We start from the raw sequence: 23,693 nt of genomic DNA, 5'->3' as shown, positions 1-23,693 counted from the left end.
TAAACACTTTTTTAAAAAACAGGAGGCACCGGGATGACTCAGTCAGTTAAGTGTCTAACTCTTGGTCTGGGCTCAGTTCATGACCTCACAGTTCTTGGGTTTGAGCCCCACATTGGGCTCTGTGCTGACAGTGAGAAGCCTGCATAGGATTCTGTCTCCCCCTCTCTCTGCCTCTCTCTCTCTCTCTCTCTCTCTCTCTCTCAAAAGTAAATACTTTTTTTTTAAGCCATTGGAGGGTTTTAAACAGGATACCAGAGTTGATTGACACTTTAACAGGGTCACTACAGCTGCATTGCTGAGAATGACCTGAAGGGCACAAAGTCATTAAAGAGACAAGTTGGAAGCTTTTGCAAGAATCTCTGTGAGAGACAAGGGTAGCCTGGACCAGGTGGAGAGAGAGGAGGTGCTGAGGAATAATGAGATTCTGGATATGTTTTTGAAAGTAGAATCAACTGTGTTTATGAATGGCTTGGATATGGGGCATGAAACAAAGAGAAGGGTCAAGGATCAGGAGTCTGCATAAGGAATCTCATGACCAGTTTACCAACTATTTGTGCACTTGAAGGTACTTAACTCCTGAGGAAAACACTGCAACATCAAGGATGAAATGAATTTCCTGGAGGAAGAGTCCTTCATGAAATAGTCACTCTCTGTGCCTGTATCCACTGGGCAGTTGGGAAAGCATGAAGGCACTTTTGCCCTCTACTTCCTATTGCATTCTCAGCCTTGTTCCGTTTTTCAGAAATAGCATGTTGTCTATTGTATAACCAAAGAATAGAATTCTGACCCTCTGCCCTGTGACTTCCTGATCCTCCTCTCTTATAAATACAAGAGCAGAACTGGGATCCCAGGGTATCAGAGAGCACAGTGCCACGAGTCCCCAGACCAGCTTCACCTTCCACTGGGAAAATGAAGGTCTTCGCAGCTGCCCTCCCCTTCCTCATTGTTGCTACTGCCTTTGGAGCCCAGGTCCAGGCCCTTCATGGTGAGTTCAGTGAGCCTTCTCACTGGTGATAAGCTCCATGGTAACTTGCAATCTGGAGAGGAGACACAAAAGGACACCTTTGTCCTCCTGTGACTGCTCCCTGTCCCAGATGCAGATGTGAATTTGCCACTTGTTTAAAAGCAGCAGCAGTAGGGTGTGGACCTCCCTCTGCAGCCTTTGGTCTCTGGGAAAAACTGTACAAATGACTGGTCCCCCTAAGGGAAATAATCCTCTCCCTTTTCATGACCAGAATTATTTGATACCTTCTCTTAGCTGAACTAGGGTGGTTAAGTGCTAAATCAAAAGAAGTGTAGTGAAATTGTAAATTTGTAGAAAGAAGCATAGAATTCTACAATGTTAGAAGGATTACATACCATCTAGTGTAAAACTATCATTTTGAAGAGGAAATGGGACAAGCCAGGAAAGTGACTCACCCAAGTCACCTAACCATTCTATGTATTTAACAAATAAGTATCTAGTGCTTCCTATATGCAAGCAGGCACTGTTCTAAGTGTCTTATGGACTTAATACATTAGATCCCCCTAACAACCCTGTGGGGTAGACTATCGACAACTTGTATAGTTTTGCATATATTATTATCATCATTCTGATTTTGCAGTTGAGAAAACTGAGGCATAAGAAATTTAGACAACTTGCTCAAGATTACACAACTATTAGGTGGTAGAATGAGGGTCCGAGCTAGTTAGGAGGCTGCTATGGAAAGACAAGGCCACTGAAGATTTTATTTTGCAAGCACCACACACCTCATAGCAAACATATCAAGTATACCTCCTTAAATAGAATTCATGCATGCCTCAGTGCATACCTCCTTAAATAGAATTCATATGTAACTATATAAGAAATAAGCTAAAAGTGTGGTTGGGTTTGACTAGTTAGCAAAATGCAGGTCCACAATCCCTAATCAAAAACTTTGGCGCTGGATGTGTTTTGGAATGCAGAACTATTCCATTTTTAAAAAGGTAATATAGGGGCACCTGGGTGGCTCAGTTGGTTGACTATCCAATTGTTGGTTTTGGCTCAGGTCATGATCTCACGGTTCATGAGATTGAGCCCCCAGTCGGGCTCTGCACTGACAGCATGAAACTTGCTTGGGATTGTCTGTCTGTCTGTCTCTGTCTTTCTCGGTCTTTCTCTCCCTCTCTCTTTCTCTCCCTCTCTCTCTCTCTCTCTCTCTCTCTCTCTCTCTGCACCTCCCTCCTCACATGCTCTCTCCTCAAAATAAATAAACTTTTAAATTAAAAATAAATTAAGTAGTAATAGAATATGATGTAACAATCCCACTCTGAAATTATACCCAAAAGAACTGGAAGCAGGTACATGAAGAGATATGTGTAAACCCATGCTAATAACAGCATTATTCATTACAGTCAAAAGGTAAGAGCAGCCCAAGTGTCCGTCAACAAATGAAGAGATTTTTTTAATGGGGTATATACATACAACAAAACATTATTCAGCCGTATAAAGGCTAAAAAATGGATGAACATTGAAGACATTATGTTAAGTGAGATATACCAGTCACAAAAGGACAAATACTGTATGACTCCACTCATACGAGGTACTCAAAGTAGTCAAATTCAGGAACAGAAAGAATGGTAGTGGCCTGGGGCTCAGGGGGAGGAAAAATGGGAGTTATTGCTTCATAGTAAGGAGTTTCAGTTTTGCAAGATGAAAACCATTCTGTGGATGGATTGCGGTCATGGTTGCACAATATGTGAATATGCTTAATGCCACTGAACTGTACACTTTTAAAAATGCTTAAAATTATAAATGTTTATTATGTATATTTCACATTTGCAATGCAATAAGTATCATTTTTTAAAAGGCAACATATACCTGGACATTACTTAACATCCCTGGCAGAGCTGGGGAAGTGTACTTCAAACATAGTAGTACTTTTGCAGCAAACACATACAAATATTTATGCTAATGGAATAAATAAAGATTATAAATAGCTTCTCTTCACCCTGGGTGGCACTGTGCCACCAAATCAGTTAATAAAAAATGTTTCTGTTTCCTGAGCCCTGTGGATTCCGGAAATGTACAGAAAGTATTGTGGGCTGTATCACATTATGTAGCTAATTCAACTGATTTATTCATTTGGGATTTACGGTTTGCTTTTTGAAATTTTTTTAAACGTTTATTTATTTTTGAGACAGAGAGAGACAGAGCATGAACGGGGGAGGGTCAGAGAGAGGGAGACACAGAATCTGAAACAGGCTCCAGGCTCTGAGCTGTCAGCACAGAGCCCAGCGTGGGGCTCGAACTCACAGACCGCGAGATCATGACCTGAGCCGAAGTCGGCCGCTTAACCGACTGAGCCACCCAGGCGCCCCTCGGTTTGCTTTTTGTATTTCAAAGTCAACAGGATGATTTCACATCCCAAACAATTTCAAGAGTTTTCTGAAACATCTCAGGGCCCTAAGAGAGACAATGGGCCCTGAGGCAGACCTAGAACCCAGACAGTGTCCAGTGGTCCAGCATCATCACCTCCCTACCAGGGGATGGGGCTGAGGAATGAGACTGGTGGAGATACTGAGGCAATGCTACCTGTGTGACTTCTCTTCCCTTGTTTCTCCCAAATAGAACCCATGGTGGCAATACGTCCGCATGAAACCTCGATACATCTGCAAGGTAAAAGTATATGTTATATTATAGCTTATGTTTAAAAGCAGCAGCTGCACAGGTCTTCCCGGTGGCTTCAAAACACCTCATTTATGAGGTGGGGGTTGGGGGAAAGGGGGGAAAGATCCTGAAGGTGGCGAACATCCCAAGGAAGATCGGGATAGAATTTTAGGGGTGACCTCTATTCCGCCCAGCTGTCTCCTGAGTTGGATCCCCTGGGACAGCAGGTGCTCTCGAATGCCTCCTGCAGGCATCAGAAGTTTCCTCTTCTTTCAGAAATGATCATGGCCCTGCTGTGGCCCTGCCTGGGTGCCCCCAGACACATAGCTCAGCCCTGAGGAGAGGGAAGCAAGTGCTGGCCGAGGAAGAGAATGTTCCCTTTGAAGTCCTGTGCCTTCTCACCCTCCCCAGGACTTTGGAGGAAAGGGGAAAAGGATCTAGTCTTCCTCAAAAAGAGACCCAGTCCCTAAATGACCCTTTCCCCTTGCTGCAGGCTTTCACCGTCCCTCTGACTGCTGCACCCACTACACTCCACGGAAAATCCGATGTGGATTCATGGAAGATTACTATGAAACAAGCAGCGGGTGCTCCCAGCCAGGTGTCATGTAAGCACCAAGCTCACCAGCCATGTCTTGGGAGGGGAGGGCCTGATGGACAGGTATCTAGAAAAGTCCCACCCACCCTATGGATCCTGCCAGGTCATGATAGGCACGTGTCCTAATTAGGATCCTGCAGGGCATCAGGTATGAGATGTTCCTGAAGAGGGAGGCTGGAGACAGAAGGAGAGAACAGAAGAAAGGCTGCCCAAGGAGACTCCCATGAGTCACTAAGGCACCTCAGCAGACGCAGGGTCTCAGAGAGGAAGTGCCCTGAGCCCCTGCAGCAGAGAAAGAAAAGGACAGGCTGGGCTGAGTGAGGGATCCCAGGGCCAGGGAGGATGGGGCTCCCCATCCCTATTTGCTGAACCCCCCTTAGTTTGTAATTTTTCTCCACCTTGCTCCCCAGCTTCCTCACCAAGAAGGGGCAGCGTGTCTGTGCCAACCCCTTTGATTTGGGAGTTCAGAATTGCGTGAGGTCCCTGAAGTCGAACTAATGATACAGACCTGAGAAAAAGGAAGCTTGCTTGAGGAGAAGGGATACTAGGTGCCAGCCACCCCTATTTCCACTTCTCCTGTCCCAACTACCTCCTGGGATTTTCTTGGCCTATTTTTTTAAAAAGCAACCATTACTGTTCTTTCTGCTCTGGTTATAAAAAGCAATGCATTAATAAAGAGTATCCAATGTAGCTTTCCTTGAAATTTAAGAGGAAAAACAAACTATAGGAATTGCTGAAAACTGGATTCTGCGTTCTTTTTTGAAATGAAACATAAGAGAATTTTTTAAAAGCTAAAAACATTCAAACTCATTCAAACATAGATTGAATATGTGTCCAAAATGTACTTAACCTATTTAATGAGGGAACCATAAAATGGAGCCAAAGGTCATCTGTGGAACAGAGACTTATATCATTAACTGGGGATGGCATTCTAAAATGTTAAGTCAGGGAAAAACAGGGTAATATCCTGTAAGACAATACAACTGTGATTTGGGTGATTATCTTATCTACTAGACAAAAATCATTTACATCTGTGCTAGATAAATATTTGCATGTTAATGTAATTTCACAAAGTCTGGGGCCCCGTCAATAGTAAGTAGAACATCACTCAAGAGGACATTCACCCTGCAGATTTAGGAACCCTGGGGTGGGCCTTTTGGACAATGTTCCAAATGACATTGGAAGAGCTGTCTGCAGTCATCCTTTTCCTGCCTTATTTCTACATTTTGGATGTTTTCTCTCAGTAGATATAACTTCCTAAAAGATTTCCTCTTTAAAGGTAAAGGACATTAAGACAAACATTCAAAGTTGGAGTGAATATCAATTTTACATTCATATCCATTAAAGCATATATGTTTATATTTGTAATTAGTAAATCTAGGTCAACTGTCTCAAAATTCAGAAGAAAACACTGAATTCTAAACAACAACAAAACAGTTTTTGATTCCAAAAAAGTTTAAAACCTATGCTTACTTTTTGGGTGATTTGCCATAAAAAGCTATAGGGAAAAAAAACTAATCGATAACCAAATATCCTTTGTAATAATAAACACTATTAGAAGAAGAAACCTGAGACAATGATTTTTTTAAGTTTATTTATTTTTCTGAGAGAGAGAGAGAGAGCAAGCATGTGAAGGGCAGAGAGAGAGAGGAAGACAGAGAATCCCAAGCAGCCTCCACACTGTTGCTGCAGAGCCCAATGCGGGACTCGTACTGATAAACTATGAGATCATGACCTGAGCTGAAACCAAGAGTCAGATGCTTAACTGACTGAGCCACCCAGGTGCCCCTGAGATAATGATTAAAGCTGGGAGTTATTATCACTCTAAAGCAATCAAATACACATTCACACTATGTCTTTCCTTATCCTCTCTGCTAAAATAGCTCATTTTAAAGGTTTGACTTCAGTGTAGAAAAGTTTCTTTTACTCCATCATTTGGGAGTAGGGGTGGACAGAAGATGACTGGAGAATAAGAGGTAGGGCATAGATGTACCCAATTTAACCAAGCATTCCAGGTGATTCTTATGCAGGTGGTCCTAGGAAGGACCTCACTTCAAGGTACCATTTTAGGAGCTGCAGGAAGAAAGGTAGGCAGGTTAGTTGGTGGACCTGTGCCTTGGTAAATTTCACACCTTCAGGGATGCCTTTCTCTTTTCTCAACCTAAGTGGAAATCCCTAGTTCCCTGGTTGTTAATGCAGATTCCAATGATGGGGGGCCTTGGCTTGGGTGGGTGAGGAGGAAGTGGGACTGGTCAGGCCTTCACTGAGGTTGTCAGAGAGCTTTGTTTCTAGGGGGTGGGGCAGTGGGACTTCTTTCTTGTCTTTGACCAGAGGTTGTCCTGGGTACTGCCCAGTTCTCTCTTGGGCCCATCGTCCTCTCTGGAAGACTCCCAAAGCAGATATCCTTCTTTACTTAGAGAACTGTACTTGTAGCTTTATCCTGGGGCAAATCCCACACCCATCTGTCCTGAAACGGGGACTGGCAAAGTCGTAGTTTCTTTTCCCAACATCCACTGACTCTGCCCTTTGTGTTACCTAGGGTGCCACTGAGAAGATGTTCTGTCAATGATCTCCTTCACCTGTATGATGAAACAAGTTTTTCAGCCTCCTTATTTTGCCATCAAGCTGACACATGTCCTTTATATAGAACAGAAATGTCTCATCTTACGGTCAGCTGATGTTACCTTTTCTGATTTCCTCTGCTACTACAAACTTATTTTCATTTTCATATTTCTTCTGCCATTTCCATGGGACTTGGGGAGGTGGAAGAGGCAAACACAGATGCTCAGGGTTCCAGCTTATATTTTGACTCATTTATGATCTCTCCTGTTGCTCTCTTCACTTCACTGTATTCTGTTTGGATTCAGCACCTTTGAGTTAACACCAGCCCACTGAGCCCTAGAATCAATGACTGAATGATCACAACAGCAACTTTTTGGCTTCAGTGAATCCTCATTGAAAAATCTCAAAAAGTTGTTGGGTTGAAACTGTGCTACACCCAGGAGGAGTGTGTGTGATGTCATCGGGTTCTCTAGCTGGCCAAGTCGTCAGCTCAGTAGAATGAAATGGAGAGCATAGACCCACAGAGCAGTACAGATGGCAGAGGACTAAGTGTCTCCTAGTCAAGGCTTTGGGTCATGACAATGGCAGCTGAAAAGAAATGAGGGATAGACACTGAGATGTTCCTTTCTAACTGAGCATCTGGTCATTCTGGTCTTTGGGGTCTTGGAGGGGACGATGGCATGCTATGTCTAGGCCAATTACATAAAACTCGCATACTCTATTTTCACAAGTCCTCAAAAACAGCATGTTCCTTTTTTGCTTCCTTGCTTTCTTGTGGCACCTCTGCCCCTCCTCTCAACTCTTCCCAGCTAAACTCAGTGCAGCCTGCAAGGTTCAGTGTAGATGTCACCATAAAACCCTCCCTCACTATCCCAGCAAGAGCACCCATCTCCTTTTCTCTGGATTCCTGAAACAGATGTTTATTGTCACTCAAACAATGACTAAGTGGCTACTTCATGTTCGACGTTGTGGTAGTCATCAGGAAAACCATGAGAACAAAACAAGCTAGATTCCTGCCCTTCAAAAATATTTCAGTATATAGAGAAGATTGAAAATAAGAATAAACAATGACATCTGTGTGCAAGAATCATATATATAATTCATCATCACTAAATCTCCGAGCTTTATGCAACACTGGATTAAAATGATGAGACTGTTGATATTGGGAGCAATGAGCCTGGGGCTCAGACCTCCTCAGGCCCCATACAGGCAGCCCAAAGGCTGACGCTTTGAACAATGCAGGTCTTGAGACACTGACCTCCATGCAGTCAAACATCCAAGTATAACTTCTGACTCTACAAAACTTTCCTACCAATAGCCTACTGCTGACCCGAAGCCTGACTGAGAACATAAACTGTTGATTCACACATATTTTGTTTGTTATATGTATCATATACTGTATTCTTATAATAAAGTAAGCTAGAGAAAATGTTGTTTAAAAAAATCATAAGAAATAGAAAATATGTACAGTACCGAACCGTATTTAATGTATAATATGTACAGTACCAAAAAAAACCCACATGTAAGTAGATCTGCACAGTTCAAATTCACGTTGTTCAAGGGTCAACTGTATAAGCACACCAGTTACAAAGCTATACTACACATCAGGCCTTCTGAAACTTTAGCATGCAAAATAATAATCTGGAGGGCTTGTTAAAACACAGTTTCCTCATCCTATTCCCAGAAATTCTAATTCAGGAGGATGGAATGCCCCACCCCCAAATCAGTGTTTCTAACAAGTTCCCAGGTAATGCTGATGCTATAGGGAGGAATGGGAATTTGAAGAGGAATTCTCTCTTCTGACTTTGTCACTTGAGCACTGTTTGCAACTTTTATAAAAAGTACATGTTTTGTTAGTAACCAAAAAATAATTTCAAAGAGTTGAAAAAATAAATCTTTATGGTCTTCTCAAGACCAAACAACAGGGACACCTGGGTGGCTCAGTCGGTTAAGCGTCCAACTGCTGATTTCCATTCAGGTCATGATCTCACGGTTTCATGAGATCGAGCTCCGCATCAGGCTTTGTGCTGACATCTTGGAGCCTTCTTGGAATTCTCTCTCCCTATCTGCCTCTCCCTCTCAAAATAAATAAATAAGCTTAAAAAAAAAAAAAGAACAAACAACAAAATGGGCCAGTTCTTGTGTCGATATTTGATTTGTTTTTTTATGATGAAACTCATCAGAGCTGTCTAATTATAAAACAAGTAGGGGCACCTGGGTGGCTCAGTCAGTTAAGCATCCAACTTCGGCTCTGGTCATGATCTTGCGGTCTGTGAGTTCGAGCCCCACATCAGGCTCTGTGCTAAGAGCTTGGAGCCTGCTTCAGGTTCTGTGTCTCCCTCTTGCTCTGCCCCCCCACCTGCCACTGGTGCTCTGTCTCTCTAAAATATAAATAAACGTTAAATTTTTTGAAATTTTTTTAACATTTATTTATTACTGAGAGACAGAGAGAGACAGAGCATGATCATGGGAGGGGCAGAGAGAGGAGGAGACACAGAATCTGAAGCAGACTCCAGGCTCTGAGCTGTCAGCACAGAGCCTGATGCAGGGCTGGAACTCACAAGCCGCGAGATCACGACCTGAGCTGAAGTCAGACACTTAACCGCCTGAGCCACCCAGGCGCCTCTAAAAAAATTTTTTTTTAAGAAATATACAACTGGGGAAAGTTTAAACATGGCTAAAAAAAAAAAGTCTGACAGCCAATGTTGAATTTTTTAAAGTAAAAACCTTAGGAGTTGTGCATAGCAGCTAGAAAAAATGTGCTTAAAAGTTGAAAAAAAAACTTAAAGCTGCATAGAAATCATCAAGGCATAAAATAGCAAATGGAAACATCTATATTTTTACTATTTTACTTTTAGAACCACAGTGTAAATTTTAGAAGTAATATATAGCTCATTCCCTTTTCTCTCTCTCTTTTTTTTTTTTCTTCATGTATTCATTCTCTTACTGTGAACTAGGGGGCTCACCTGAGGACTCAGCTAGGGCAGGGGCAGAGGGCATGACCCACATGCTTGAGGCCTATATGACCAGGACAAAAGACACAGCCAGTATGGCCAGAAGATTTGTTACATACAGGGGACAGTTCAAAGTAAACATAGTGAGGTTAATGGGAGCCAGATTTCTCACTACTAAAGTAGGGAGAGAAACTTAAAAAGGGAAGATTAAAATAAACCCTGTGTGTTGACTTGGAATTGAATGTATTGGTATAAATTTTTGGCTTTTCATTTACCTAGACCAATGACGTAGAAATTGCTACAAATGTGTGAAATTGATATAATAGAAATAGATACAAGTTTATACACACATTTACACATACATACTTCAATATATTTCCTAGTTTGTCCACTAAGAGCTCAGACCTAAAAGTAATGCCCTTCCCATAGCAATGAGCACTGTAAGCACCCAGATCCTGGGTTTTCAAAACCATCCTTCACTAATGGGATCCAGGGCTCATTGGAGAAATGGCAGGTTCCCAGAGCTAGGGCAAAGTATAAGATGAGCCTGGATCATCTTCTTGTGTCAAAAAGTAATAAAATTTAAAAAAAAAGGATAAATAAGAAATCCTAAAATCTCCTAGAGAGTGGGGCAGTGGTGCTGGCAGCCTCACAGGCACAGCCGGTTTACTCAGTATTGAGTGCACACCACACCTTAGCAGCAGCAGTGGGGCGTCCCCTGCTGTCAGAGCCCCTGCACTGGGGCAGCCACCCTGGCTCTCTCTGCTCTTCCACCCTCCGCTCTCACCATGGTTGATCAGCTGATCAAAGAACAGATTGCTGAGTTCAAGGAAGCTTTCTCCCTATTTGACAAAGACGGTGATGGCACCATCACAACAAAGGAACTTAGAACCACCATGAGGTCATTGGGTCAGAGCCCAACAGAACCCAAATTGCAGGATATGATCAATGAGATGGATGCTGATGGTAACAGCACCCTTGACTTCCCAGGATTTTTTACTCTGATGGTTAGAAAGATACATACAGTAAAGAAGAAATTCATGAGGTATTCCGAGTCTTTGACAAGGATGCCAATAGTTACAGCAGTGTGGCAGAACTATGTCATGTCATGACAAACTTAAGAGAAACACTAACAGATGAAGAATTCAGTGAAATGATCAGAGAGCCAGATACTAATGGAGATGGACAAACAACTATGAAGATTTTGTACGGGGCACCTGGGCGGCTCAGTTGGTTGAGCATCTGACTTTGTTTTTGGCTCAGATCATGATCCCAGAGTCTTGGGATTGAGCCCCGAGTTGGGCTCCATGCTAAGTATGGAGCCTGCTTAAGATTCTCTCCCTCTGCCTCTCTCCCCCACTTGCACCCTCTCTATAAAATAAAAAAATAAAAAGGGTGCCTGGGTGGCTCAGTCGGTTAAGCATCCAACTTCGCCTCAGGTCATAATCTCACAGTTCGTGGGTTCAAGCTCTGCATTGGACTCTGCTTTCAGCACAGAACCCAGTATCTGATCCTCTGTTCCCCTCTCTGCCCCTCCCCTACTTGCACTCTCTCTCAAGAATAAACATTAAAAATATATAAATAAATAAATAATTTATACAGATGAGGACTGCAAATGAAGATCTACTTTCAACTTCTTTTCTCCCTCTAGAAGAAAATGAATCTTTTACTTACCTCTTGCCAAAAAAAAAATTAATTTATTTGTTCTGTTTCCATACAGCAAAACTGAATATCAAAGGTACCTTCTGTCCACACACACAAAATCTGCATGTATTGGTTGGTGGTCCTGTCCTTTGAAGATCAATCTACCCATCAGTTTTACAATATAAATACTTGTACTACCTTAACAATATGAAAGTACTTGGAGGAGCCCTTGCACTTCCATTTGTTAATGATTAATACATTGGGTTGGCCAGTTTTTCATACATGCTGCTTGACAACTGAGCAGAGTCAGGCATTTGTGTTAAAAATGAAAAATGAGGGTGTCTGGGTGGTTCAGTCGATTAAGCATCCAACTCTGGATCTCAGCTCAGGTCCTGATCTTAGGGCCATGAGTTCAAGCCCTGAATTGGGCTCCATGCTGAACAGGAAGCCTAAGTTAAGGGAAAGGAGAGTGGGAGGGAAGAAGGAAGGAAGGAAGGAAGGAAGGAAGGAAGGAAGGAAGGAAAGAAGGAAGGAAAGAAGGAAGGAAGGAAGGAAAATTTATAAATCTATTCAAATAAGTTCTAGTTCAATATGTTAGTATAAATTGTCATAGCTGGTTCACTGAAAACAAACATTTAAAATTGGTTCACTTCAGGATGCTGTGCAGAAATATGGGTGAAGGATAAACTGTCTAGACATAGCGCCACTTAGTAGGATGGCCCTCTTGTACTTCCATGGGCCCTGACCCATGGTGATGATGAAACACATCCTGGTGACATGCTGCATGTGTTGCTTTAGTATTGACCACATTGTGCTAGAGCAAAATGGGTGTCAGGCTGTCACCATTCACACAAATTTTTAAAAGAAACCTTTACCAGGGAAGCACCTTTGGACTCTGTTTTTGAAATCTTTTGAACCATGATTTGGAGCCAGCAAAGTGGGCTGTGGCTATAGAATTCAGCACAATCATCATCATTGCTGTTCAAGAAATTACAATTTACGTCCATTCCAAATTATAAATGCTAGTCTTTTTTTTCCAGTAAAAAGACTATTAACCTAAAAAAAAATCTAGAGAGAGGAAAAATCAGGTCACCACAAATAAAGTTCCACTCCAGAAAAAATTCTCATACTCTCAGTATAGAATTCTATACCCAGCAGAAAATATCAATCAAGTATGAGGGATGAATAATGACTTCTTCAGACAAGCAAGAACTCAGAGAATTTATGTTCCACACACCTTTCTGGATTATTTGATTTTTTAAATCAATGTATATGTCTTGCTTTGGGAACTATTTTCAATATTTTTTAAACAGGTACTGCATACTTACCAGTGGGCAACAGAACATTTAGGACCTCTATGTTGCTACCAAGTTACATTCATCCCACTGCATTTCAGTTTTCGTTTACTTTTTTGAGTCCCTCTTTAAGCTATGACTCCTCTGAGGTCAGGGTCATCTTCATTCCCACACTGCAAGTATAGCCCAGTACCTAGAATTTGATATTGTGGCAAAGAAGTGATGCAGTCATGAAATCCATCCCACTGTCCTCCTGGACACACAGACGATATATTTTTTCCATACTTTTGTCATTAAATTGGAGCCAGGTGACTTCATTCTGGCCATGGAGTATAAGTGAAAGCAATTTATATCATTCCCACAACTGTTACATAAAAACCTCCCAGTTCTTCTGCTTTCCACTATGGTAGCAAAATTAGACCTACTGTTGAAACTTGGGGAAATTACAGACAGAAGAAGCCTTAGTCCCTGAATACATGCATAAATAGAAACAGCTTTCTCCAACACACACACCCTCATTCCACTGCTCACACACATTGGACTGTGACATGAGCAAGAAATATACCTTCATTTAATTAATCCCCTGAGATTTAGGGGTTATTTATTAGCAATTAGTATATACAGACTAATGTAGGTAGGAACTTAATAACTTCTTGAAAAATCAAGAGATTTCCTGTAAGGTTCCTAGCAACAACTTGGCAAGTGGGCTAAGTCGCCATGAAAACAAAGTAAACACTGTTTCCTTCCAACTCATGTTCTCCCCAGAAACAACTTATTTCCTTAGATTGTTTGATTTGAAGAGTTTAAATAGTTTTGTTATTGATGATAACAAATACAGAACATGTCTAATAAATGGCTGTCTTGGCACCTCAGCATGAGAATTCAGCCATTTCCTGTGAGATGCACATACTTAGACCAGCTCAAGTACTTTATTCATGGTTCTTCTAAAACATGTATTTACAAATTGTGTTAGGCTCTTTATGAATGGGCAAAGATAAATAACAGATGTTCCCTGCCCTGATGAGTCCAGGAAAGGAGAAGAGATGTAAACAGCCTTCTAAATGCAACAGTAAGCAAAATGGCCCCTAAGCTGAACATGGTAAAGGCCATTGGACTGAGTCTGCAGAGGTGGATCTATTCTGCACCCCACTCATCCTATAAATATGAGCAAGTCCCTGGCCCTTTCTTGAGCCTGAATTCCTCCTCAGTAAATGGCCAGTTTAGACCAATCTAAGGATGGCAAATACATAGCACGTGAGCTGCATGTGTTAGTCACAGCACTTCTTCTGAGGTGTGTGGACATGGCCTTGGAATACTATGCAACGCAGAACTCCAGCCCACTGCTAATCAGTGAAGCCTACTGGCCAACCCTGAACACAGAATTTTCTAGGTACTCATCAAGCTTCTCTGTGACAAAAGTCAGAAGCCAGGAGAAGGTCCTAAAGGGATACACTCGAGATCAGAAAGAGCTAAGACTAGAGGCTTTGTAGAAAAGCCAGGTCACTTTCAGAGACAGCTCAGTTGGGGTCCCCAGGTTTCTCCACAGCATAGTGGTTAAGAACACAGACTTGGGAACCAGACTACCTGGGTCTGAACCCATATTCCACTTATCAACTGTCAAAGCTTGGGCAAATTACTTATGCTCTCTGTGCCTCAGTTTCCTCCATTGCTTATTTAAGATAAAATGGGCTATTATTCATAAAACATTTGGGACAGTGGCTGGTGTGTGTAGCTGTTATGTAATGTTTGTTAAATAAATTATCTACTGAGCATCACAGTGTTTCCTCACCCCAGGGTACGGTGAGAGGGTAGCAATGAGTCTGGGAGCTGGAGGTTCTGGTTAAATGTTTAAGTGAGGAGTTCCTAGTCCAGATGAGTGAGACTGGACATGGGGAGCTCCTGACCTCATCCTGGTACCCTAAATCACCTCTGATCTCCAGACAAACAGATTCTGAACCTCCCCAAATGGTCACAGGCCACATCCCAGCCTTTAGATCTTGAACTAAGTGCGCAACAGTACCCCCAGGCCCTGTGCTGTAGCCTATACCAAAGGAAGGGCTTATATCAAAGGAGTTAAATGTATTGCCACTGGGAATAGAAGGCAATTTCCTCCCTGAAATCTTGGCTCTCCATGCTTCCCTCACTCCACCCTCAACAAATGTTCAGGATATGAAATTGCTGAGGCATCACTGCTTCCTACTTCCCTTTGTAATCTTGGTTCCCTTATTTTAAGAAATACTTTGCCTTGAAGGTCATTTCTCAGCACCACCTCAGCCCAGGAGCTTCAGAAGCCTCTACCAGGCAAGTTCTCCTCCTGCAGCAGCTCCCTCAATCCAGGAGGATGAAAGTCTCCATGGCTGCCATCTCCCTCTTCCTCCTCCTCCTCATCACCGGTGCCCTGGTGTCCACGGCTAAATCCTCTTCACGTGAGTGCAATACCTTGTCTTCCTTCCATCCTTGCCCCTGTGAGGAAAGAAGCAGGAGTAAAGTTGCTGGAGAGACAAGGAGGAGGTCTGGGATCTTCTGAAATTGGTTTTGTCCTCACCCTCCCGGGATTAGTCCCCCCTCCTGCCAAGGCCATGGAGTGAACCTGCCTCTCCACTCCCTCAGTTCATCTCTCTTTGCCATTAAGTAAGAGTAGCCCACCTCATTTGGGGGACATTATCCCCAGGGGTAAAGAGGAGCCATTTGTCTGCTTGCCCTCTGAGATTGGGGCTGCCGGCTTCCAGGGTCAGCCCTACCCAAAGGTGTGGCCTTGCTTAGGTATGGGCTGAGGGCGACCACAACAGTGGGGGGGTCTCACCTCGGTCACCTTTTTCCAGCTTATTTCTTAGGATGAGCTGCCTTTACACACAACCAAAACCATGCCTCACCCTTCATCTTTACCTCAGCTTCTTCTCAGAAACTGGGAAGAAACAGAGGGGGTTGTTGAAATAAAGCCAGTCTAAAGTTAGTGGTAATCTGGACAGTTCGACTTGCCTCTCTGAGAAGATTCCTCTCAGAGGAATAGGTTGAGACTGGTCTCAGGAACCAGTGGATCCCTTATTCCATTCTTTGGAGACATAGGATGCTACCTGGAATGGAACTGGATAAAAGACCCAGCTGTTCCCTTCCCACCCAAGCATCCAGCTGCCCCTCTGCAACCTCAGAGGCCACTGCCAACACACGCAGGGTTCTGTCCAGGCTGAGCACATAACATGCACACCCCCAACACTCCACTCCATGACTGCAGTGCCTACTTGTTTCTCCAGGGCCCTCGTTCTGAAGTAACCTTCCTGCTACCTCCATAATTGAAGCTTGAAGGAACGGATTATTTCCAGTCATTCTCTTGCACCTGCTATAAGAGCCATGAAGTTTTAGAAATCAGAAAGTAACTGAAAAGTTCACCTAATCCAGTGATGTCTAACATTTTTTAGACCAGGGAACCTTTCTTCCAGCAAAAGCTTACTCAGACACAGCAAAAAAGGGCTGAATGGGATACTATCTCTAAAACTCTACTCCCAAATGCATCAGTACCTCTGAAATAGTCCCCAAAGCCCCAAGACCCCCAGAAACTCAGTGTAAAAACCACCAATCCAGTCCAACAGGCTCATTGACAGAGGAGGAAACAGAGAGGGGAACAAAGTTACCATGGGCATATGGCCAGCAAAGGCAAGAGAGGTTGGGACCTGGGTATCCTGACTTCCTTGGTGTCCTTGGGCCTTGGTGTTGGCTTCCTTCTTTGCAGGACAGGGGTTTAATTGGGACACAGGCAAAACCCCATTTTCCCAATCTCCCAGATTGGGAAGGGCTGGGTCTGCACTCCCAGCTGGCGTGTGTCCCTGTCTCTATTGGCATTTCTTCCAAATATCCCCCCTCTTTGGAATACCTGTGCGAGCCTGCCCCACAGGGATGGTGTGTACTCACTGAGAAGATTTGGGCTTTGCTAATCTTCAATCTGGAGTTGAAGGTCATCAGCCAGTCTTTCTAGGAGAGGTTGAAGAACAGGAAGGAGGGTGATTGTGGATGCAGGAGGAGGGAAAGAGGAGCTGGAGGACCGAGTGTCTGCACAACCCTCCCTCCAAATTCTGTGAGGCCACCTCCTCCTCCTTTCCCTCTTCCACCCTCTATAGTGCAGAAGCAGCCAGCAGCTCTGGCCTTTAGCAGAGAACCCAGTGTCCACTTCCCTCCCTGCTCTCTCCTCAGGAGGACCTTACCACCCGGCCGAGTGCTGCTTCAACTACATTGCCCAGGCAATCGCGCGTCATCGGATCACGGGTTATTATGAGACCAGCAGCCAGTGCTCCAGGCCCGGAGTGGTGTAGGTGGCACCCACACACCATATGCCAGGGGACAGGAAGCCTGCAAGCCCTGGGGGATAGGGAGGAACGGGAGTGGGGACTCCCCAGAGCACCTCTCAGGTGCAGTGACAGGCAGCGGAGGGGAAACCTGGGGGCTTTCTGGCCTGGCTGAGCCTCTGGGGAACCAGGAGGAAGCTGAGCCCATGCATGGGGAGGCATCAGGGGAGGGGAAGCGAAGGCAGAAGGGCACTTCCAGGGGCAGGAGAAGCATGGAGATGGGTCCAGGGTCCCCGAGGGGCTGGAGAGCATGTCTCAGAGAGGAGACTGGTCTTGAGCTGCCTCTGACAAAGAAAGGAGAAACAGCCTAGATGGGTGAGGAATCTGGGAGACTGACCGGCTCACACTTCACTGCTTGATGCCTGAGTCTGTAACCCTTCTCCCTTTCACTCCATAGCTTCATCACCAAAAAGGGCCATTCCATATGTGCCAACCCCAGTGACGTCTGGGTCCAGGACTACATCAAGGACCTGGAGGAGAAATGAGCTGGCCATCTGAAGAAGAGGCCAAGGCCCCCCTCTCAGTCCCAATGCTCAGCCCGACACCTTCTGGGAGCTGTCCTGCCTTGAATTAAAGACCTAGAATTTATGCCCTCCCTGTCCTCATTCATTTCTACCAGATCTACTCTTTGGAGCCCAGCTGGGTGGCACTCTTGGCAACAGGCTTTGCTCTACAGAAATGTGGTCAGCCCTAGATGCAAAAAAACAGGTCAGGCCTGTGATGGGGGTGGCGGGAAGCTAAGGCCACCTTTACATAATAATCATCATGATGACAACAGATACCATTGCCTTACCACTTTCTACCTTTCAAGCAGTCTGCTAAACAGTCTGAGTGTATTATCTTATTTATATAAGCTACACAAGTGTAATGCTAAGAATTATCACCTGATTTTGCAGGTAAATCTTCATAAAGTCTTCGTAGCAGCCAAATTTCAAAGTCCTTTGTTCTGTGCTGCTCCCAAGGCCCTTGTTCCCAGCTATCTGGGATAAGAATGATTTTATCCAACCCTTCCCCCTCCACTGGCATACATCAGGTTGTACTATATTGTTATGCCCATTTTTGTGTCCTCCACCAAGGCCTAACAGAAAGCCTGGCCCATACCAGGTACTCAGGAAATGGATGGACTGATGGCTGGATAGAAAGATACAGGAATCAAGAGGATGCTATGCTCCATGAATAATACCCAGCTGCCCCCAAAAGCTCTCAGACCCATCTTCGGGGTTCAAGGAGGAGATCCTCTTCCTCAGAGTAAGAGCATGGCCAGTGTAGGTATAGTGCCCACCCTTCCCAGGCCACCGTCTTCCACACACCAGGGCCAAGAAGATACTTATATGCTAAAGGTACAACCAGGCTTCCTCAGACCTCCTCACCTCCAAAAACAATGGTCAAGGGGGTACCCAAATACATACATACTACCGTCCTAAAAAGCCATAGTGTCACCGCCACTGCCTTGAACCCACCAGGACGAAATGCATTATATAGTTTTTCCCTATTCATGAGCAGTCATGCAAAACAGCAAGCCCCATAAGGATCTTCATATGCCCCTGCCTCAGTCTACTTTCATTTACTGAAATGCACCCCACTATGCCTCTAAAGCGCCTGCCAAAATCCCCTATATCTTCCATGTCTTCTCTGAATTCTACCTTCAATCCCTGGAATGGGGTCCTGAAGCAGTCTGAAGAGAGAAGACGCGGAGGGGCAGGTCAGCCCTAGTCAAGGCCCCTGGCCGAGAAGCTCAGAAACACCGAAGAGATTATCACGTGCGTGGGGTTGGAGCGCCCTCTGCTTGCCGTGATTGGCCGCGGTAGCCGGTTGGATAAACCCATATCGCAGGCAAGCAGGAGGGCTGGCCAACTAGATCTAAAGGTGGTTCAGAGTCCAAGGTCCAAAGAGATAAAAGAACATAAACGAATAAGCCAAAGACCTCAGCAATAAATGAGGACTCAAGGATCGCACATTGTTTTTTCTCAGTATTACTAACACAATCTGTGACGGGAAAAGTTGTGAGTTGAGCCATGTGTCCTTAGACTGGGGATGGGAGGCATCCTTTTCAGAGGCCTAAACCCTATCCTCGCTCCAGTCTGTGATCTCTCTAATCCTGCTTTATTTTCACCCTCCCAAAGACCGATCACCTGGGGGTACTGGGGTGGTTCCACCCCCTTTCCTCCCCCTTTCCCCAAAATAGAGATGGTGGCAGGTAATGTGGTGAAATCACACGGATCTGGTTTGCAGAACTGCCTCTCATCTCTGTGACCTGGGAGAATTTAACCTCTCTAAGCCTCAAGTGGCCTCATTTATAAAATAGAATAATAATCTCCGCTTCACTATGGGAGAATTAAGTCAAACAGCGCCTATATAAGGTGGCTGACACACAGCACACGTGAACCACATGTTCCCTTCCTCTACTCCTCTCCTGGTGAATTTAAATCTTATTAATTCAGGGCACCTGGGTGGCTCAGATTGGTTGAAGGTCTGACTTTTGTTCAGATCATGATCTCATGATTCATGAATTTGAGCCCCCTCCCCCCCCCATTGGGCTCATGGCTATCAGTGCAGAGCCTGTTTGGGATTCTCTGCCCCCTCCTCTCTCCACTCCTCCCCTGCTCTCTCTCTCTCTCTCTCTCTCTCTCTCTCTCTCAAAAATAGATAAACATTAAAAAAAACTTATTAATTCAACTCTGCGCCAAGCCCCACCCTTCCTTTTGGCAAACAGAGGGAGGCACCTCTTCTCTCCTCCACCCACTCTGAAGTGGTCAGAGTACAGAGAGCAGCTGTGAAGTCAGAGTGGACAACCAGCCTCCCCTGAAGCTAAAGGGTCCCCCGGAGAGGATGAAGTTCTCTGTGGCTGCCCTCTTTCTCCTCATCCTCATCACCACTCCGGCTTTGTACGGCCAGTCAAGTGAGTCCACCTGTCCCTGCAGGGCTGGAATGAGAAAGGGCAGCTGGCAGTGAGATGACATCAAGAGTCCTGTCAGGTCTCCGTCATCAGCCGTGGGCCCTCTCCCCTCCTGTAGGCACACTCCTCAAACTCTCTCCTTTGCAAGGAGAGCTGGGCTGGTATCTAGATCCCTTCTGGGATCATCAGGCAGTTCCAGGAAGCTGGGTCAAGGTCATGTCAGGAATCCCAAAGATGGAGAATAGTGAGTGATCATTTAGGAGGAGCCAAGGAAGTAATAGGAGATACGAGAATAAACGTGAACAACAAAAGGAGAAGAAGATAGCTGGATAAGAAAAGCTACAGGTGCTCTGAGAGAGCAGGACAAAAGGTACTGGGAAGGGGGCTGAAGTGATGTTTGGGGCCAAGCCCAGGGGTGGGGAGTCTGAACCTAGATACTCTTCCTTGTAGTGTCTGGCACAGATTTCTGGGACTATCAAGGCAGCCAAAGGAAGGCCCAATGGGATGCCCAGGTGTGCAGTGCAGGATTTCATGGCCTCTGTCCCCATTCCCCAGCCTGGGTTTAAATAAAGGCTATAGAAAAGAGAAAGGGGTTGAAAGGTTTTGGGAGCCACAGGATGCTTGGGACCTATGGAGAACAAGGTTTGTTTTTCCCACTCTCTATCCCTGCCTCAACCATCATGTGTGAGGACCTGGCAACAAGAAAGAGACCAAGCCACTCAGACTTTCCACATACCAACTTCCATGTGCCCCAGCCCCTTTTTTTCTCCCTAAGGCTACCTTTAGCATGTGGTCTGGTCGGACTCTGGCATATAAACTCTCAGGGGAACAATGGTCACACACACCACATATTCTGCCCACATGCTCTCAAGATGCCCCCTGGACTTTGTCATCTTTGCTTTGAGAACCAGGGTCATGGACGTCACTATGTGCAGAGCTGCATCTGGTGGGTGGTAGGAGGTAACATTGCCCTTAGGGAAGGTCAAAGAGACCACTACGATGGTTTCAGTCTTCAAAAAGGTTTCAGAAAATGGCCCACCCAAAGCATGGATCAGCCAAATGGTACTCTTGAGATATTTCAATCTTGGCCACCAGCTGGAAGGAAAGGGTCAGGCGGCAAAGGGATCTGCAGTCTGCAGTTTTGGGGGCTGGGAGAGGTCTCTACCTGCCCTCTTGTTTGATGTCCCAACTGATGAGTAGTCAGGGGAGCTCAAGAGAAACACAGCACTAACAACCAACCAAGGCCAGCATTCTGACAGCATCAAAGGGGGGGGGGGGAGTGGCATTTCCAGGCAAGAAAAATGGTCAATTACTACCATCTACTCTTAATTGTAACAAGCACTGACTGAGCCTTACTATGTTCTGAATTAAGGGTTTTACCAGCATTTTCTCAACTAACCCTCACGATGATCCTAGGACATATAAGCATATTTTTACCCTAATTTAATGGATGAGACCTAGAGAGATTTTTTTAATTTGCCCATACTTCAAATCATTTGGTCAAGATAACGATTCCAGATGTCTGACCCGAAGCCTAAACAGAACACTTTTCTTCCCACCCTAACTTCTCTGGCTCACTGCTCATCTCACCCTCCTCACTGACTTCGGCCCCTCTAATGCTTCTAGGATAGAGTCCACAGCTCAGAAGGTGTGCTAGTCTCCCCTTCCCTCTCCAATTCTGTCTCCTCTTCTTTCTTCTCACATTGCATTGCTGCCATCTGTAGCGGCTCAGCATTCCCCAGACACTCGGCTTCCCCCACGCCTTCATGCCTTTCTCTTTTCCAGATCCCACAACCTTTTCATCTGCTTCAATCCCACTCATCTTTCAAGAAGCAAGCCATGCACTACATGCTGTGGGACTTCTTCCTCAGCCACCCAGGCTGGGGTAGGTACCCCTCATTCTGTTTTCCACAATTCATTTCACTTTCCCTTTTCACTCTGACTAGACAGTGAGACGCTCCAGAGTAATGACGGTGTCTTCCTCAGGGTTTTGCCCCCTTAGAGCTCAATATGTGTTGGCCAAATCAAGCCCTGGCTCACCAGCAAACATGAATAACCAAGTCACTTGCATTTGCTGAAACTCAGTTCAGAAGCTGAAGGTTCTAGATGTATGTCCACCCCCCCTTCCTTTTTTCATGTTTTCTGTTACCCATAAAGCTATCATCAGTCCCTGCTAACAGATGGTTTTGCCATCAGAAGCATGGAATGCAATGGGTGGGAGATGAAGGTAGGCAACCACGGGCTCCTTCTATGCCTACCTGGTTCAGCTTTCAATGTGATTCTCTCAGAAATTCCTGAGTCGGTGAACCATTCTCCCACCTGCTGCCTGAAGTATCATGAGAAAGTATTGCCAAAGAAATTGGTGGTGGGATACAGAAAGGCCCTCAACTGTTACCTGCCAGCAATCATGTAAGCATCCCCTGCAGACATTTCTGTGGAGGGGGAAGGGGAACTGGGGCCAGAATGAGATGCACAGAACCAAGAAGTCTCCATGCTAGAAGCAGGAGAGTCGTGCTTAAGGGCTTGGGCTTTGAATCTCACAGGGAAGTCCTCGGTTGTTTATTTTTTTAATACTTACTTATTTTTGGGAGAGAGAGGAAGAGGGATAGAGTGGGAGAGGACAGAAAGAGAGGGAGACAGAGGATCTGAAGTGGGCTCTGCGCTGACAGTAGTGAGCCTGATGTGGGGCTCGAACTCATGAACCACACAAGGTCATGACCTGAGCCAAAGTTGGACACTTAACCTACTGAACCACGCATGAGCCCCAGGCCTGAGTTTAATTCTTGATGTTGCTACTTATAGTTTTGTGGACTGATAAATGACAGCCATAATGGTACCCATGCCTAAGTATCTTGGTTGAGCAGGGAACAGGTTGAAACAGGGACAATGAAGCCAGGTCTAGAAGCCAGAGAGGGAGGCCTACTGAGGGAATTCAGATGGGGGAGGCCTAGGGATGCAGTAAAGAGTATGAGGTGAGCCCCCAGTGAGCTAAAAATGGGGGAGTGTGGACTGGACCCCCACCCTACTCCATGCTCGCTGACATTCTAACTCTGCCTCCACAGTTTTGTCACCAAAAAGAATCGAGAGGTCTGCGCCAACCCCAACAACAAATGGGTCCAAGAGTATATCAAGGATCCCAATCTACCTTTGCTGCCTCCCAGGAACTTGGCCCAGGTTAAAAGTATTAGAACATAGGAAGGCCAACCCCAGCTCTGAAGCTCTGAAGCCTCGGTGGGAGTCCAGGTTCCGGAAAGAAAAATGCAACCCTGTGAAACTGCAGGTGGCCATGTGGTCTGGATGACAGTGGTATTGAGAGAAGCTGGCCCCTGATGCAAAAAGTAATTAAAAGTATTTCAAACACTTTCTCAATCTCCAGAGGAAATGCCAAAGTTAAGGGAGGTGGGGATAAATACATTCTCAATACACAGAAATATGTATTTCACATCTTTCTCTTGGCTCTGCCTTTGGGGCCTCCCCTCCCACCTGCACACCAGCCATCCTAAATAATTATGGCCAGCTTCCGACCTGCCACATCTCTGGCCCCTTACTCATGAAATGCCTGATAGAACTCCTGACTTTTCCTGTCCATGCTTATCCCTTTACTAGATTTCTTTTTCTTCTTCTTTTCTCTTAAAACATTTCTTTTTTAGCAACCAGAGTGGGAATATTCACATGCTAATAATTTTTGTCCCTGTTGCAGAGGTTTTGTTAGATCCCCAACACAAAAGAGAAGTATAGATCTCAGTATCTCCAGTTTACTCATGCTGCAGCCCCATCAGGGC

General features: G+C 45.0%; 2 protein-coding genes, 1 long non-coding RNA gene and 1 pseudogene across 5 annotated transcripts in view; 3 read left to right on the top strand and 1 right to left on the bottom strand.

Annotated features, from left to right (window-relative positions):
- The first annotated feature begins 810 nt into the window (after nt 1–810).
- On the top strand, nt 811–7,450 carry LOC125151132 (C-C motif chemokine 23-like). Of its 2 annotated transcripts, none has more exons than XM_047831613.1 (4): nt 811–985; nt 3,590–3,637; nt 4,122–4,233; nt 6,763–7,450. In XM_047831613.1, the coding sequence occupies exons 1-4, from the start codon at nt 910–912 to the stop codon at nt 6,899–6,901; spliced, it is 375 nt and encodes a 124-aa protein (XP_047687569.1). In that variant the 5' UTR covers nt 811–909; the 3' UTR covers nt 6,902–7,450. The 2 variants fall into 2 exon arrangements, with proteins under 2 accessions (XP_047687569.1, XP_047687570.1); XM_047831614.1 differs by lacking the exon at nt 6,763–7,450 and adding an exon at nt 4,634–4,963 and having other exon boundaries at nt 823–985.
- A 1,944-nt stretch (nt 7,451–9,394) lies between these two features.
- On the top strand, nt 9,395–14,491 carry LOC125151881 (calmodulin-A-like; annotated as a pseudogene).
- A 442-nt stretch (nt 14,492–14,933) lies between these two features.
- The window catches only part of LOC125151884 (uncharacterized), a 30,080-nt gene continuing 21,320 nt past the window's right edge, over nt 14,934–23,693 (bottom strand). The window contains exon 2 of the long non-coding RNA XR_007146973.1: nt 14,934–15,141. This is a non-coding gene — a long non-coding RNA (uncharacterized LOC125151884). The remainder of the gene's footprint in view (nt 15,142–23,693) is intronic.
- LOC125151882 (C-C motif chemokine 16-like) lies at nt 14,969–23,106 on the top strand. 2 transcript variants are annotated; one of them, XM_047833378.1, is made up of 3 exons: nt 14,969–15,104; nt 16,864–16,978; nt 17,413–17,603. In XM_047833378.1, exons 1-3 carry the CDS (start codon nt 15,020–15,022, stop codon nt 17,498–17,500), a joined length of 288 nt encoding a protein of 95 aa, XP_047689334.1. In that variant the 5' UTR covers nt 14,969–15,019; the 3' UTR covers nt 17,501–17,603. The 2 variants fall into 2 exon arrangements, with proteins under 2 accessions (XP_047689334.1, XP_047689333.1); XM_047833377.1 differs by lacking the exons at nt 16,864–16,978; nt 17,413–17,603 and adding exons at nt 22,200–22,320; nt 22,974–23,106 and having other exon boundaries at nt 15,020–15,104.

The sequence above is a fragment of the Prionailurus viverrinus genome, chromosome E1 (assembly GCF_022837055.1).
Source record: "Prionailurus viverrinus isolate Anna chromosome E1, UM_Priviv_1.0, whole genome shotgun sequence".
In the NCBI taxonomy this organism is placed as follows: domain Eukaryota; kingdom Metazoa; phylum Chordata; class Mammalia; order Carnivora; family Felidae; genus Prionailurus; species Prionailurus viverrinus.
Note: the sequence above shows the minus strand (reverse complement) of the source record. Positions and strands in the feature narration are given on the sequence as shown.

Coding starts and splice junctions, on each gene's coding strand:
- LOC125151132 (XM_047831613.1), top strand. CDS start 910: ATGAAGGTCTTCGCAGCTGCCCTCCCCTTCCTCATTGTTGCTACTGCC. Junction 986..3,589: donor CCAGGTCCAGGCCCTTCATG/GTGAGTTCAGTG, acceptor TCTCCCAAATAG/AACCCATGGTGGCAATACGT. Junction 3,638..4,121: donor AACCTCGATACATCTGCAAG/GTAAAAGTATAT, acceptor CCCTTGCTGCAG/GCTTTCACCGTCCCTCTGAC.
- LOC125151882 (XM_047833377.1), top strand. CDS start 15,020: ATGAAAGTCTCCATGGCTGCCATCTCCCTCTTCCTCCTCCTCCTCATC. Junction 15,105..22,199: donor CACGGCTAAATCCTCTTCAC/GTGAGTGCAATA, acceptor TGATTCTCTCAG/AAATTCCTGAGTCGGTGAAC. Junction 22,321..22,973: donor TGTTACCTGCCAGCAATCAT/GTAAGCATCCCC, acceptor CTGCCTCCACAG/TTTTGTCACCAAAAAGAATC.